General features: G+C 39.6%; 1 protein-coding gene across 3 annotated transcripts in view; it reads right to left on the reverse strand.

Moving 5' to 3' along the window:
* CNTLN (centlein) overlaps positions 1–14,170 on the reverse strand; it is a 172,862-nt gene that overhangs the window by 100,178 nt on the left and 58,514 nt on the right. For 2 of the 3 annotated variants that reach the window (XR_014214775.1, XM_082204580.1), the window contains exons 9-11: positions 6,880–7,053; positions 2,724–2,849; positions 1,150–1,271 (exon numbers count right to left, since the gene is read on the reverse strand). Coding sequence is in view for 2 of the 3 variants with exons in the window: in XM_082204580.1 (XP_082060706.1) it covers positions 1,150–1,271; positions 2,724–2,849; positions 6,880–7,053 (422 nt within the window). In the remaining variant the exon portion in view is untranslated. The remainder of the gene's footprint in view (positions 1–1,149; positions 1,272–2,723; positions 2,850–6,879; positions 7,054–14,170) is intronic. The other variant, XM_082204581.1, reaches the window with a different exon arrangement.

Here is a 14,170-nt window from a genome sequence, read left to right on the forward strand (position 1 = left end):
TGGGGCCCAAGTCATTTATGGCAAATATCTAGTGACATGAGCACCTTGAACTGGGCCCAGAAACGAATTGGCAATCAGTGCTGCTGTTTTAAAATGGGGGTTACTCAAATTAGAGATGGAACCCCAACCAGTTATCTGGCTGCTTTGTTTTGGAACTGTTGCCCTCAATGGTAGCCTTATGTTCAGCATGCTGCAATAATCTAATCTGGAAGTTATCAGAGCATGGAGAACATTGGCTATGTAATATCTATCCAAAGGGGCCATAGCTGGAAATAGGCACTCCTGGTCACCAAGCTATGGACCTGCTTAAGTTGCCCTTAATTTAAAATCTAAGCTGTTCTTGCCCATTGCTCATAGAAGTTATACCATGTGACCTAACAGTAAAAGTGGAGTATAACTGCATATATTAATAAATGTTTCAGGTGTTTATAATGATTATTGCATGCTATGCAGAATTATTTGGAGTGTACAATGAAATCTACATGTAAACAAACCATTAAAACAATGGGTGATATTCAACTAACTGTTACTCAGACAGACCCACTGAAATGACTGGACCTAGCTTAGTCATGTTCATTCTTTTCAATGGATCTACACCGAGTAAAGTTGGTTGAATATCCCCCACTGTAAACTCATTAATTAAGAAGGATTTTAGAAGAGGTGAAACAAACCATTTGACAACTTAGAGAAAGTAGTCATACTGTGTTAAGTTCATTGCAGCAAAAACAAAGGGGTGGTTTGGCATTCCTCGTCTGAGCCTTTGCTCATGCCCTCTCCCCAAGCATATGCACAGCCCTCTTCCTCCTTTCTTCACGGATAGAGGAAAAAAGCTATATATAAACAATGGAACTAAATGCCCACAAAACACAGGTACAAGGAAAGGACAGTGACCAGTCACAACAGAAGTAATTGGTGGCTCTGTTCATTCGTGAAACTTATAATGGGATCTAAACTTAAATGGCATTCCAGTTTATGCCACTTGTTTATACAGTAACATTTACTCATATGAGCCTGTGCAATAAAGACCAACAGTATCAGGAAATTATCTTTTCCCTGCTTTAATCTACTTCTTTTCTAGAACACCTAAGCAGCAAAAGTTACACTCAGATTTAATACATATAATGGTTTTTAATGAGCTGTGTAACTTACTTGCTATAGCTTTCCTCCCATTGTTTTAATTGCTTTTTTACTGCTCTGTAGTTGGTCTGTAACATCTGCAGCCTCTTTTTGCGCTTTTCATGGGTTTGCCTCAGCTCATCGTTTTCTTGGATCTGCATAATACCAAGGTGACGTGATAAGATACAACTGAGTAAAATGCAAGCACTTAAAATGGCAGTCTGCTACAGCTAAGTTTTTTGATATTATTTACAATCAACTGACAACACAATGTTCATACACAGTGACAGAAACACCCACGGCATTTAGAGTTGGAAAAAGGTTGAGAAATGGGCAACCAAACGATCAAAGGGATGGAGCGACTCCCCTACAAAGAAAGGTTGCAATGTCTGGGACTTTCAGTTTAGAGAAAAGGCGAGTAAGAGGTGAGATGACAGAAGTTTATACAATTATAAACTTGGCATGACATGGAGAAAATGGATAAAGTCCCCACCCCCTCTCAAAATACCAGAACTCGTGGACATCCAGTGAAGCTGGACGTTGGAAGATTTAGAACACATAAAAGAAAGTACTTATTCACCCAGTGCATAGTTTTGTTTGTATTGTTTTTGAAAACAATAATTGGGAATACAGATTCTTAGAAATGGATTTATTTCACAAACGTTCTTACGAATATTCAAAATAGTTGTGACCAAACACAATAGTTTAATTACTACAGAAACTGGTTGACAAGAAGCAACACATTACCACCTCACTGTATCCTTGAAGCGGATAAAGAGATAAAGAGCTTTCATGGGACATCAGAAAAACTCAAGTTGTCCTATGCAGAGTACAGTATTCCTTGGACTAACAAGTCATGTTCTTTCCTATTAGTAACACAGCCAATACAGATCAACTGTGCGTTGCAAAAAAAGAATTGATTCTTAGCACTTGACTCCATGGCTTTTTGTCTATCAGAGTAGCCGAAACCTAAAGCTGTGCTGATACCCAGTGCATAGTTTAGCTATGGAACCCCTACAGGAAGTAATGATGGCCACCAACTTGGATGGCTTTAAAAGATTAGACAAATGTATGGAGGGAGAGGTCTATCAAAGACTACTAGCCTCAGTGACTAGGCTGTCCTCCACAGTTGGAGGCAGCAAAGCTTCTGAATACCAGTTGCTAGAAACCAAAAGCCTGCTTTGTCTCCCACAAACATCTGGTTGGCCACTGTCAGAAGAGGATGCTGGAATATATGGACCATTGGCCTGATCCAGGAGGCTTTACTTATGGCCATTTCAGACATGGGGATATAACTCTCTAGGGTGGACAGATAGATTTGCAGGGATCCAGCCCCACAATCCTTAATTCAAATTCTATTTAAGTACCTGCTTGAACATTTTATTTCAATTTTTTTGTTGCACAGGACTGACTGTGAAAATGGTAAAACTTTAAGCCCACGGAAAACACATCTTATTTATTTCAATTTCCATATGCATTGCTATGTATGCTGGGTTTTATAAAATGACACTGTGATTTTTGTTTGCCTCTGTCTATGCCAACTGAAAGCTAATTCTAATAATAATAATAATAATAATAATAATAATAATAATAATAATAATTTTCACCTTTAGCTGCAGTGTCTTTTCTAAGTTTTCAATCTTTCTTTCAGCTATTTTAAGCCTTCTTAATTCTTCCGACTCTTTCAAAAAGCTCTTTGGGGACAGAGACCTTGAACGTTTCACAGGTGGTTCCTCGAGAATAAAACAAGGACATGGTTGAACTGGTTGGAACACTGGATTATGAAAGACATGCAAAATTAAAGAACAAGTAATTTTGAATACTAATAATGAATTATAAAGAAAAAAAATCCTGCATGGAATACCAGAGAAATAACAAGCAGAATTACCACAGCGCTACCACTAAAGGTTTCTCTGTGACTCGTTAATGAGAATATTCATTTACATTTACATTGTTTCTTTCAGAATAATGATGTCCCATTAGGGAAGACTAAAGGGTTATAGACTCAGAAATGCAAGAAACCTCATTACAAAGGAGGGGATAGAGGCTGATCTAATTGCTCTATAAGGGTCCAAGGTTACACTTGATAGGACAACCAGAAACAAGAGGGAAAGGATTTTTTCCCCTTTGAAATAGTTTAACACACTGTGAAGTTGAAGGAACAATATGCTTGAGGAATATAAATACAACAGACAGTAGATCTTATACCATAATGACCATATGGTCATTAACTATAATATGCCTAACTAGAGACAAGAGTGTGTATTTATATTATGTGCAGCTTTCTACGGCAATATGGAGAAAGGATGTGTGAAAATAGCACTTAAACTGGGCAACCTTCTTGCTCGCACCATGTCATATGCCTTTATGTAAAAGGCATGAAAGACTCAGATCAACTTCACTGAATTCCTAGATAATTTTGCTTAAAAGGCTGGGCAGTATCTTAATACCATTATGGTGCACTTAATAGTTTAGCAGCCTAAGATATATAATGCTCCTTTAGCTTCTCCAATTCTTTTATTTTGTAAAACAAGGAGCAATTGCAGTGCCTTCAAAATTCATCAGTTTTTTTATGACACGAAAGAAAAGAAATAGGGTTCTGCTGTTCTTTGTTTTTGCACAAAACAGATAAGGATTCGGACTGTAGTGGAACACCTCTTTGAAAAACATATTTAAATATATGCTTCCCATCAACTATAAGGATAATCTGAGGAAGGAGGAGGTATGCTACTTGGCTGCATAATCCTGTTTCCTGCTGGGAACAGGATTGTGCAGCCAATGCAGACTTAAACTCTGTTTTCTCACCCATCAACTGACATTCCCTTGACATCAGCTGAAGAGCAGATGGACGTGGTTTGGGGGAAATGGCCTCATGGGCCAAACTGGAATCCCTGATGGCCAGAATTTGTGCAATTGCAGCCTTATTATTTTTTTGAGCCACTGTGAAGGCAAGTGGCTTGTGGACATGAGTACTGCCTGGCCACAACCCTAGAATTATCTCCAACACTCCAGGGGTGCTTGCATGAGAACTGTTGAGTGTGAACTGGCCCACAAACAATAAAAGTTATATTGATTTCTCTATCTGTCTGTACTGAAGGCTTAGGATGGCAGAGGCACTTCTCTTGCTGTCCCTAACCTGATCTTCTATGACCACTGTTCACGTTTTCTCAGCATCCCTGGTCCCTCTGAAGGGGGCACTCATGACACCTGGTGAACAGGGCTAAACTTTAATGCCTACTCTCCATCTTCCACACATTTACATCTTCCTTGCCACTTCCAGGAACATAATTGCAGTCTAAGGTTGATGCCCTCTTGCCAAGTGCTCAAGGCGGATGTTGCAGAACTGTACCACCAACTCACTACCCTTTCTCTGACTCCAGTGAGTCAATCCACATTTCAGTAGGAATTACGTAGAATTGTACTTAGGGTAACAGATGACATCAGGTTGACTATTCTGGCAGAGTATGTTTCTTGCTGCTAATGCACTGCTACGCTATATAAATCTTTAAGAACACTTTTATGCTTGTAGCATTGTAAAGACTATTATAATAAGATCCGTAAAGTGCCATGTACATTGATGGTGCCGAACAGATTATAAAACACATTTTGCTGTAGATCATCTGTAAGCAAAGATGAACTGGTTGCACAGGCCAAAGAGCACAGGAATGGAGAGAATTCTGAAGAACATTTATGAAGTCTTCAATAGAATAGAAAGGCTGACGCAACAAAATGAGTCGATGTCGGTGCAAGCCCCGATGAGGTGCAAATGTTCCATGCTAGAGGCTTTCCTGGAGCAGGTCAGAAGTGGGGAAAACGTTACTAATAGAACTACTGTATAGTTTATAAGGGTCGCTAGAGTGGCATAAGTAAGTAGATTCTGTTATACCACAGCTAGTGGGCCACTTCAAACATTACTACAGTGTGGGACAAAGAATGGCCCCCAAATTTGTTGCCCCATTTGCGGATTTTTTCAGGCAGCAGCAGCAGCAATGACAGAGGTCCTCTTGTCAGGTGCCTCTTGTGGCAGATACTATCTCCAGCGGCAACACCAAAAAAAGATTTCCAGGGGGTGGGGGTGGGCACAGAAAAGGCAATGTATATTTCTGGGTGAGGAAGTTGTGTTTCACATGTTAAGATCTCTGAACCAAAAGTATCAGTATATGTTAATGGCAGGAGTCTAGTAACAGGAGGTGGCAAGTGGGGGGGGCTCCTTCTTTGGGGGCACTTGCCTCCTGCCCCCTCCCTTGGTGCTACCTATTTCCTACCCAGAATGCCTCAGATACAGTGTTGTCCCTGAGCATCCTAAGCGGAAATGGCAGCTTCCCCCTGATCCTGGGCATTCTGGGGGGATAGGGCAGTCATTGTAAAAAAACGTGAGTCTTAGTGCAGGGGAACATTTTCCTCCAAAATTGTTTCAGAATTAATCTGTGTCCACAACATTTGTGGGAGGGGGTGAAAAGAGGACATCCATTGCAGCTACCTTTAAAGATAAAAAATACCGTCAAAATGGTGCCTGATTCACTTCGCCCAGTTTTTAAACTGAACCTCCTTCTACAGTATTTCAGACATAGAACCATCTTAATTATGTCTAATGGCTCCAAATTAGAAAAATTTAGGATAGTAGAAGGCACCGCTTCTTTCACAGGGGTCAGAATGATGAAGGAGTCCCTGTTTGACCACAAATTTCCTAGCTTTAAAATACCACAGGGTGTTGTTGTATTGGCCATCAACTTCTATGGCATTAATAGGGGAGTAAAAAAATTCATGGTGGGTAAGGCTATCAGTAATTAGTAGTCCTGATGGCTGTATGCTATGTCCAGTGTCACCAGCACCACAGAAGGGCTTTTGAGCTTGTATCTTGCTTGTGGTCTTCCCATAGGCATGTGGTTGGTTACTCTGGAAAACATGATGCTCGACAAGATAGGCCTGATCTAATATACCAGAGCTCTTCTTGCGAGCTTCCAGGTATAATTCAAGATAGTTGTTCTGTTCTGACCCTGTATCCGAAAAATATCTTCCTTCCCCATGATTGTGATTAATATGCCTACACAAAACTACTTTATTAACAATACTATCCATGCAAGAAGTCTGAAGACTAGTGTTCTGTGGAGCTGCTTCACAATTAAGAATAATCAGAACCAAGGAAAGGACATATTTTGGCGGGTATCTGGAAATTAGTGTTATACAGGTATAGGTGGGATTATTTTCATGTAATATGTTTTGTTTTTTGTTTTTAAATGACATGATGCAACAAGCCCTGAAGATCTAAGAGCAGAGAGAAATACAAATTCTAATAGGTAAAATACATGGAAAATAACTGAGTTCAGATTCAATAATTAATTCTAAAGATAAAACAACACCAGTTGTACAGAACTCCTAACTCAGCATTTATATTAATTGCAAACTTTTAAATCTCAAACTCAATTTCTTAAGTTCATCTGTTTGAAAAGAATGGGCATCCTCACAAACAGTATCAAGTAATAAATATTCATCTTAAGAATCCTACAAAGAATTGAACCTTTAAATAATTTCATTAAATTAACAATCCTTTATTCAGTGTTTAATAAGGTAAAACTTCCTACTCCCAACAGTTATTTTAACAAGTCTTTGGCAGATAATAAAAACACTCTTCGATCAAGCTTCCAGAATTATAAGTAGCATCGACAGTTATTAAAACTGGTATTATCCGAGTCCCAGAGCAAAATGTCAAGCTTTGCCAACCTCATTTTGACACAAATACACAAGGCAATAAAGCTTTCCTACCTTGTATTTCTTCCCAGCCTTAACACTGATGCAATCCAAGAAATCTCTGCTGCAAAGGCTATGATCTGCTAGTGTATGATTTGCTCTTTTCAATTTTTCTTTCAAAAGCTTTATTTCAGATTTTTGTGATAGTATGAGATATTCTAGCTCACTTAAAGAGTACTGCTGGAATTCCTAGAAAACAGAAGGACAAGTACTTTGGAATACTTGGGGATAAAAGCAAAATATGAATACTGCTGCCAACATACTATGCTTCACATATTAAATCAAAAAGTTGCACACCAAAAGACCACCTTTTATAGCCGGGGCTGGGGTGGAATAAAAGAAAATATTCAAGTGCAATTGGACATAGGGCTAACTTCACCAAACCTTTTTTTTTTTTTTTTTTGGATTGTACCTGTTATGATATGAACTGTGCTCATAATGATTTGGATGTTTCCCACAGGCATTTAATTTATTTAATTCAATGCCATTGCCCTCCTCATCCCAAGGGAACAGGACTGATAACAATATGCTAATTATAAAACACTGAATATTTTTTTTTAATCCCACCTTGATCTATACTAACACTTTCACCTATCCTATCTTTGGCATCAAAAGTCAGTAAAAGAAACACTTTACTGCTTCTGGAAGGCACTTAATCACGAGGAAGTGTCCAAGGAAAAGGAGATACAAAGTTACAGTGCAACTACTGGGAATACATCTCTTAGTGCCCTTTCTGTCCTGGCTTAATACATAGATGACACAGTTGATAGGAACTCTTAAAGGCTTCAAAAGAACATGGGGTGAAGACAACTTCCTATTTTGGGCCCATGCCATTGAGGCCTCTGTAGGTCATTGCCAAGGGACGCGGGTGGTGCTGTGGGTTAAACCACAGAGCCTAGGACTTGCCGATCAGAAGGTCAGCGGTTTGAATCCCCGCAGCAGGGTGAGCTCCCGTTGCTAGCTCCCTCCTCCTGCCAACCTAGCAGTTCGAAAGCACGTCAAAGTGCAAGTAGATAAATTGGTACCGCTCCGGTGGGAAGGTAAACGGCATTTCCGTGCGCCGCTCTGGTTCGCCAGAAGTGGCTTAGTCATGCTGGCCACATGACCCGGAAGCTGTACGCCAGCTCCCTCGGCCAATAAAGCGAGATGAGCGCCACAACCCCAGAGTCGGTCACGACTGGACCTAATGGTCAGGGGTCCCTTTACCTTTACCTAGGTCATTGCCAACATTTTTAATTGAAAAGCAAAAAGGCATTAGAACACTGGTGTAATGCACTCATAATGCACCCCTCACCATGGCCCAAAAGATGGGCATAGCAGTTTTTATCAGCTGAAGTTTCAAACCATCATCGAAACACAGGAATCTGTGTTGTTTTGATGTATAAACTTGTAGATATACCATGGGAGCCTTGGGATTGTTTGCCATGAAATGTGTAGCGAAATTCTAACATGTTTGCTAGCAAAAGTTCTAAACCTTCTCCATGTAGCCCATTATGACAATTCCAGCCCTAGAGAATACAATCAGTTACAACATGACAAAAAGTGAAACACAAAACTGCACATCTTCCCAAACCAGAAGGTGACAATAGTGGATGCCTCAGCAAATGGCTTTGATTTTCAAACCCTTAGCAACTATCAAGCGACTCAAACTCCCCAGCGCACCTCAAGGGTTGGAAGTGAGTCTTGGGCTTGCAGAAGCCACTTCCAACTCCCCCACCAGGCAAATAAAAAAAAAGGTTGCACAAAGAGACTCTACTCTCAATATGGATTTGTGCAGCACCAAGAGAGAAGAAGCAGCATCTGAGTGTGTGGTGCTGATAATGCCAAGGTTGCAGGTTCAATCCCTGTATAGCACAGCTGCATATTCCTGCATTGCAGGAGGACTAGATGATCCCCAGGGTCCCTTCCAACTCTACAGTTCTCTGATTCCATGAATGGAGCCCCTGTCTGACTGCCATGTATTGAAAATGGGTGAATAAATTGTTCCTACTAGTTGGAAGCTTGGCAATGCATTTACTTCCACTGTAGCGTATGAAAAATCATTATGCGAGCCTCAATTTAGTTCTGCTTAACTTGGGGTTGTTTTACTAAATGCATTCATTGTCATGGGTTTCTCTGACCTGGTTCACTTTTATCTGCTCTCTATCTGTGGCAGATTTTAATCTGGATATTATTGGCTTCATCCATAAACCATTTTTGTGCGAACAGAATTGTGCTGCGGCACACAGGTATGGACTATACAAATGTCAAATGTTTCCATGTACTGCAGAATTTGCCCTTCAACTTTTTCTTTATTAGCATGCTATGTCCAAACAACTCGGTTAGCAGCTAGTGGATGAGACATTGCAAGGTTTAAGGTTTATGTAACTCCGGTTTGGATTACGTGCTGAAATTCCTAGGTAGCAAAAGTGGATATTTATTTAATTAGAACTTCCTTGTAAATCAACAAATGCTACCACTATGCTAATATATAAAAGAAAAAATGAAGTTACTAGCCTGCAAAAGAAATTACTACCCTGTTTGGCTGGCCCAAGACATTTTGGCACTCGAGTTGAAACAAAAAATGGGTTCATTCACCTGCAATGAACTCCATGCACCTGACTATACCGAATTACTATACTGCATCTTCCATGAAAGTTGTGAAACACAAGTTTGTGTTAAAATCCTCCATCTAATTTGTACTTGCATGTGCAGTTTTTTCCAGTATGTGGTTCGTGGAGGTGCAGCAGGTAACAGGCTCCTCTCCCTCAGCCACCATCTTGCTAATTCCCTCCTTCCTCTGAAGTTCCTGTGTGGCTCTAGCATGTTGAGAGCCCCGCCTCAGCGTTATCCCTTCACTGGATCAAAAGAAATCTGTAGATAGTAGTCTTTCCATCCATGGAAGGCAATCTGGATCCACACCAATGTGTAGCCAACAGGAATACACATTCATATGTCAAAAGTGTGTGTTTTATTTTCTCACACTGCAATAATGCCAACTTGTCCTAATAGCTCAAAGTAGAATACTAAATAAATAATAATAATTCCCAAAATAGGACAATTCTCCTACTTGCTCATTTTATAACATGAAAATCTGCCTCAAAAAGAAAGCCCATATGATCACACTACATTTTGAAAGACTATATGGACTAATGTGGGTGATTTGCCAGAATTGGTTGAATATACTCTTGACTTTCAAAGTTGGCACCTGCCTGGCACGGGTAAGATGCAAACTTTCACTAATCCATAAGGACTCTTAATTGGATCTATAAATCTGAGTGCATGAGGGAAAGCAGGGGCATGTGAACCAATGGTAGGTTGTATGTGAATCAACCTAATAAGGAAATGGCATTAACAAGAAATATGCATATAGTTATGTGTGCAGCTCACATGGCAAGTTTACATTGAACATATAGAGAAGATGCACTGTATCTAACTGTGCTAAGATAAAAGGAAACATCTCACTAATTGTTTTTCTTAGTTAACACTGCAGTAACTTAGTTTTTATACAAGTGCAGCTAGCAAGTTCGAAGGAAAATCAATTTTTATAAACATCGTAACAATATTTACTACACTATATAGTGAGGAATAGCATCAAAATTTGTAATTACCAGGCATAGCATACAAGCTGTTCAAAATATAAGGCCCAGCTATAATGTAAGTTGAGTACCATTCTGCCCTCCTCCCCCAAAAATTCTTCTCCATCTCAGAATGATAAATCAGATTTGGTGATTAGGTGATCTGAAAAGCTGGAATGTGTAGAAATTATTTACTCTTAACTTCTTTTGAGTCTTGCAAGCCCTTAATGTGGTTATTAGGAGGGGAGAGAATCTGTCAATTTTGTTTTCTCTTGGTTTGTCATTTTCCAGTCTTAAGTTCAGGTCTCCACATGCAATTTTTTGAAACACATACGCACATCCTCATAAGGACTCGAATGTGATATTCTGCTAATACAAACCTATGTGTATCATTTTGCCCAATATACACATTTTTGCAGAGCAATTTCCCCAAATATTTTATGCATACTTTACCTCAGTATATGCATTTCTGTACACATTATTACTAGGTTAGATAACTGCGCTGTGAAATTCAGGGAGAAATGCAAATGTCAAAGGATGGCTAGCTTCAGTCTACTTGTTGCTCCAGAAGGTACAACTAGGTATGTTCACCTTTAAATGAACACTGAATTTAGGGGAGGCTGAATTTTCAAGGTGCACTCCACCATGGTTGGTACTGTGGAGTGAAAACAAGGCAACAAGGATGGGGATCACACTACAATTCCTAGAAGGCAATACAGAATTTTCAGAGAAATGGGACACTCATCAGGGAAGCCACAGCAACACAACTTTATAGACCATGAGAACATTCCATAACATAACAGGACTGAGCCTTATTGAGCCTAAAGACATCAGGATGTGATGAGCTTAGCCAATTTTCATCTACATATTGGAATCCTCCATGTCCACGATGAAGAATGCCCAATGCAGACAGAAAGCAGGGGCGGAGGATGACTCACAGAGCTCTGACTTCATAATGAATTCTGTATGATTGTTGCATATGGCCATAATCCAGAGTCCACATGCCAGACAGTTCAGCAATACTTGGACACCTTTCTCCTGTTGTAGCTTAAAGCCCCATGTTAATGTGTGGGGTGCCATCTGGACTTTTGTCTGTGACTATCATTCTAAGTCCTTTCCAATGCCTCACTGAAATCAAAACTGCAGCATTAATTTCACGCTAAACTGTTCTACGTATTGCTGACCATATTATCAGTGCTAGAGAAGACTTTCAAACAATTTTGTTGAATGCAGTCAGTACTTTACAGAGACTCCAATTAAACGCCTTTCCACGCCATTTTAAGTATATTTTGCACGCTCTTTCTGCATTCAGCACACTGACACCTAGATTGTGTTTTCTAATCCAATGTAGTAACGCTTGTGTATAGAGCATCTTGCCTCATATGCAGAGTCGGACCTGATGACCTTAAGGTTTCCTCTGGGGTTACAAGCATGCAATTGTGTGATACGGTTGTATATTAGCTCGGGAAGGCAGAGTTAGTTTGATTAGGAAGGAAAAGGTGTTGTTTGGCTCTTCCGTCTTACTGTTGCTAACAAACACAGCCTTATAAGCCAGCTACACCAAAGTTTGCACAACGGTTACACTTCTGTCACCAGTAGAAATCAAATCGTGCACAATAACGGAGTAAACCAGGAGCGACGCTTGTTATATATTATCATCTCTATACATTAGAATCTCAATCATACTCAAACAAATTCACCAAAGTGCGGTTTTCAATCTGCTAACTATGCATTCCATAATAGCCTGTAATTATTAAAAACTGACAAGAAAGCTACGCCACCTGTGTTTATGTGAAGCCAGGTAATGAAAAAAACAACAACGCTGTCATCACCTCTCAATTCCTGATTGCATTATCAAAACTGTAGCTGAGTTTGGCATCTGGGTGTGACCTTGTTAACTGCTAGGGTAATTAAATTTATTCTATTGGGAAAAGGGATGATAAATTATTAGCAAGAAGATTTTGTTCACATTTTATTAAATTGGCCTGTCAAAGGGTCGGCCAAATTATCAAGGGCCTCATTTATTGGAGGCCAGCCATATTGCCACATCTGTTACAATTATTTATAATTTCAGCAGTTGAAAACCAACTGAGTTAGGCATCCGCCATGTAAAGTAATTTACAAATTATCTGATGAGGGTTTTAGCTTCTCCCTCATTTCTAGCCAGCAGAAAGCCGCACTGTAATTACAGAACACGATTAGGTTCTTTGGGGAACTTATCTTGCACTCATAGCCATAGTAAGATGCCGCAAGAACATATGGAGGAGCTTGTGCTGCTACTCCCTGAAGCTCGTGACCCGCCTGCCGCTGAGCCCTCGAGTTGAATTTGAATGAGAGTGCCATGGCTAATGTTCTACACATGCACCATTTATGCCACAAAACAAATCGGATCACTGTTAATTATGAAGCAGCTATAATCAGGTCTTCACATCTGTGTAATGTGAAGCGCAGTAGGCTCTATTCCAATAATGTATGACTACCTTTGGGTCGCAAATTGTGAGCCATATTGCCTCAGTAGTAGTTACTGAATTCAAAGCAACTCCTTTGATAAAAGCCCATCACAGGGATATTTTTATCCAGATTTGTTTTTTAACACAAGCTTCTCTTTATCAGCTATTGACCAGAACAGTTAAAGCATATGGCAAAAGTTCATTAATGAACGGGAGCACACAGCACTCTAATTTAATGAAACCACTTGAGCCATAAAATCAGATCTACTTAATTCTCTCTTCCTTTTTAGTTCCTCTTCTGCATCTAGCCTAAACCCTGAACTCTTAGCACAATATCATGAGCAACCCGAATGGGGGAAAAAGTGAATATATTTATAAAAGCTGATTTGTAAAAGGCTCCATGACTTCAACAAAGCAACACTGACAAAAAAATAAGATGTTTAAAAAGTTCTTTTTCCACAACATTATTTTTAATATAGAGCAACATAAATTATTAGGGCACATATCATTTGTATTTTAAAGAGTATTCTCTAGCAGCTGCTTTCTAACAACAAAAATGCTCTTTATTCCGTGAAAAATCTTTCTGTGAAAAGCAGCTAAACAAGCTGCACCCAGATGGCAAACCAGCTACAGTTTAATTAATCCACTAAAAGCCATTCAGTTTTCAGTAAGGGTAATGTAATTTTGAATAATTGTAGGGGAAAAAATTACTAAAACGTTCTTAAGTTTTATTATAGCGGCATGAACACTGCCACTATAGAGTAGTTAAAGTTGAGTTGCTGTTTCCATAATAAAGCCCTGCACTTTCCCATTCTTACTGCTTGCCTTTGCTTTGAGTGGGAAATGGATATTCGCTTTGCTGGCTTATTAAGCATATAAACATTTAAGCTTCACCAACAAGTCCTGAAGACAGAAACTTCGGATACGGCACTTCGCTACTGGCTTGAAACTTCTTATTGGATAACAGAATTCAGTCAAAAGGGCAGGGGTGGGGCTTGCATGCTAAACCGCTCCTAGAGATGGTAAAACCCAACACTTGCAACCTTTTCAAACTATGTTTCCTATCGTGCACCTTTCTACATACAATAATGTTGCTGATACACTGCTCCCAGCAGCCCTGTTACCATTAACAAAAAATGGTTACTGCACAGAGACCCTCCACATTTATTTGAACATGGGATGTTCCTCACCTTGCAATAGAGAACTGTCTATGCATTCCACCTATGCAAACATACCACGTTGCAGGGTTGGGAAGCTACTAAATTCAAATAAAACGGTTCTAAACATCACATGGCTGAA

Source organism: Podarcis vaucheri (assembly GCF_965113315.1).
Source record: "Podarcis vaucheri genome assembly, chromosome: 17".
Taxonomy (NCBI): Eukaryota; Metazoa; Chordata; class Lepidosauria; order Squamata; family Lacertidae; genus Podarcis; species Podarcis vaucheri.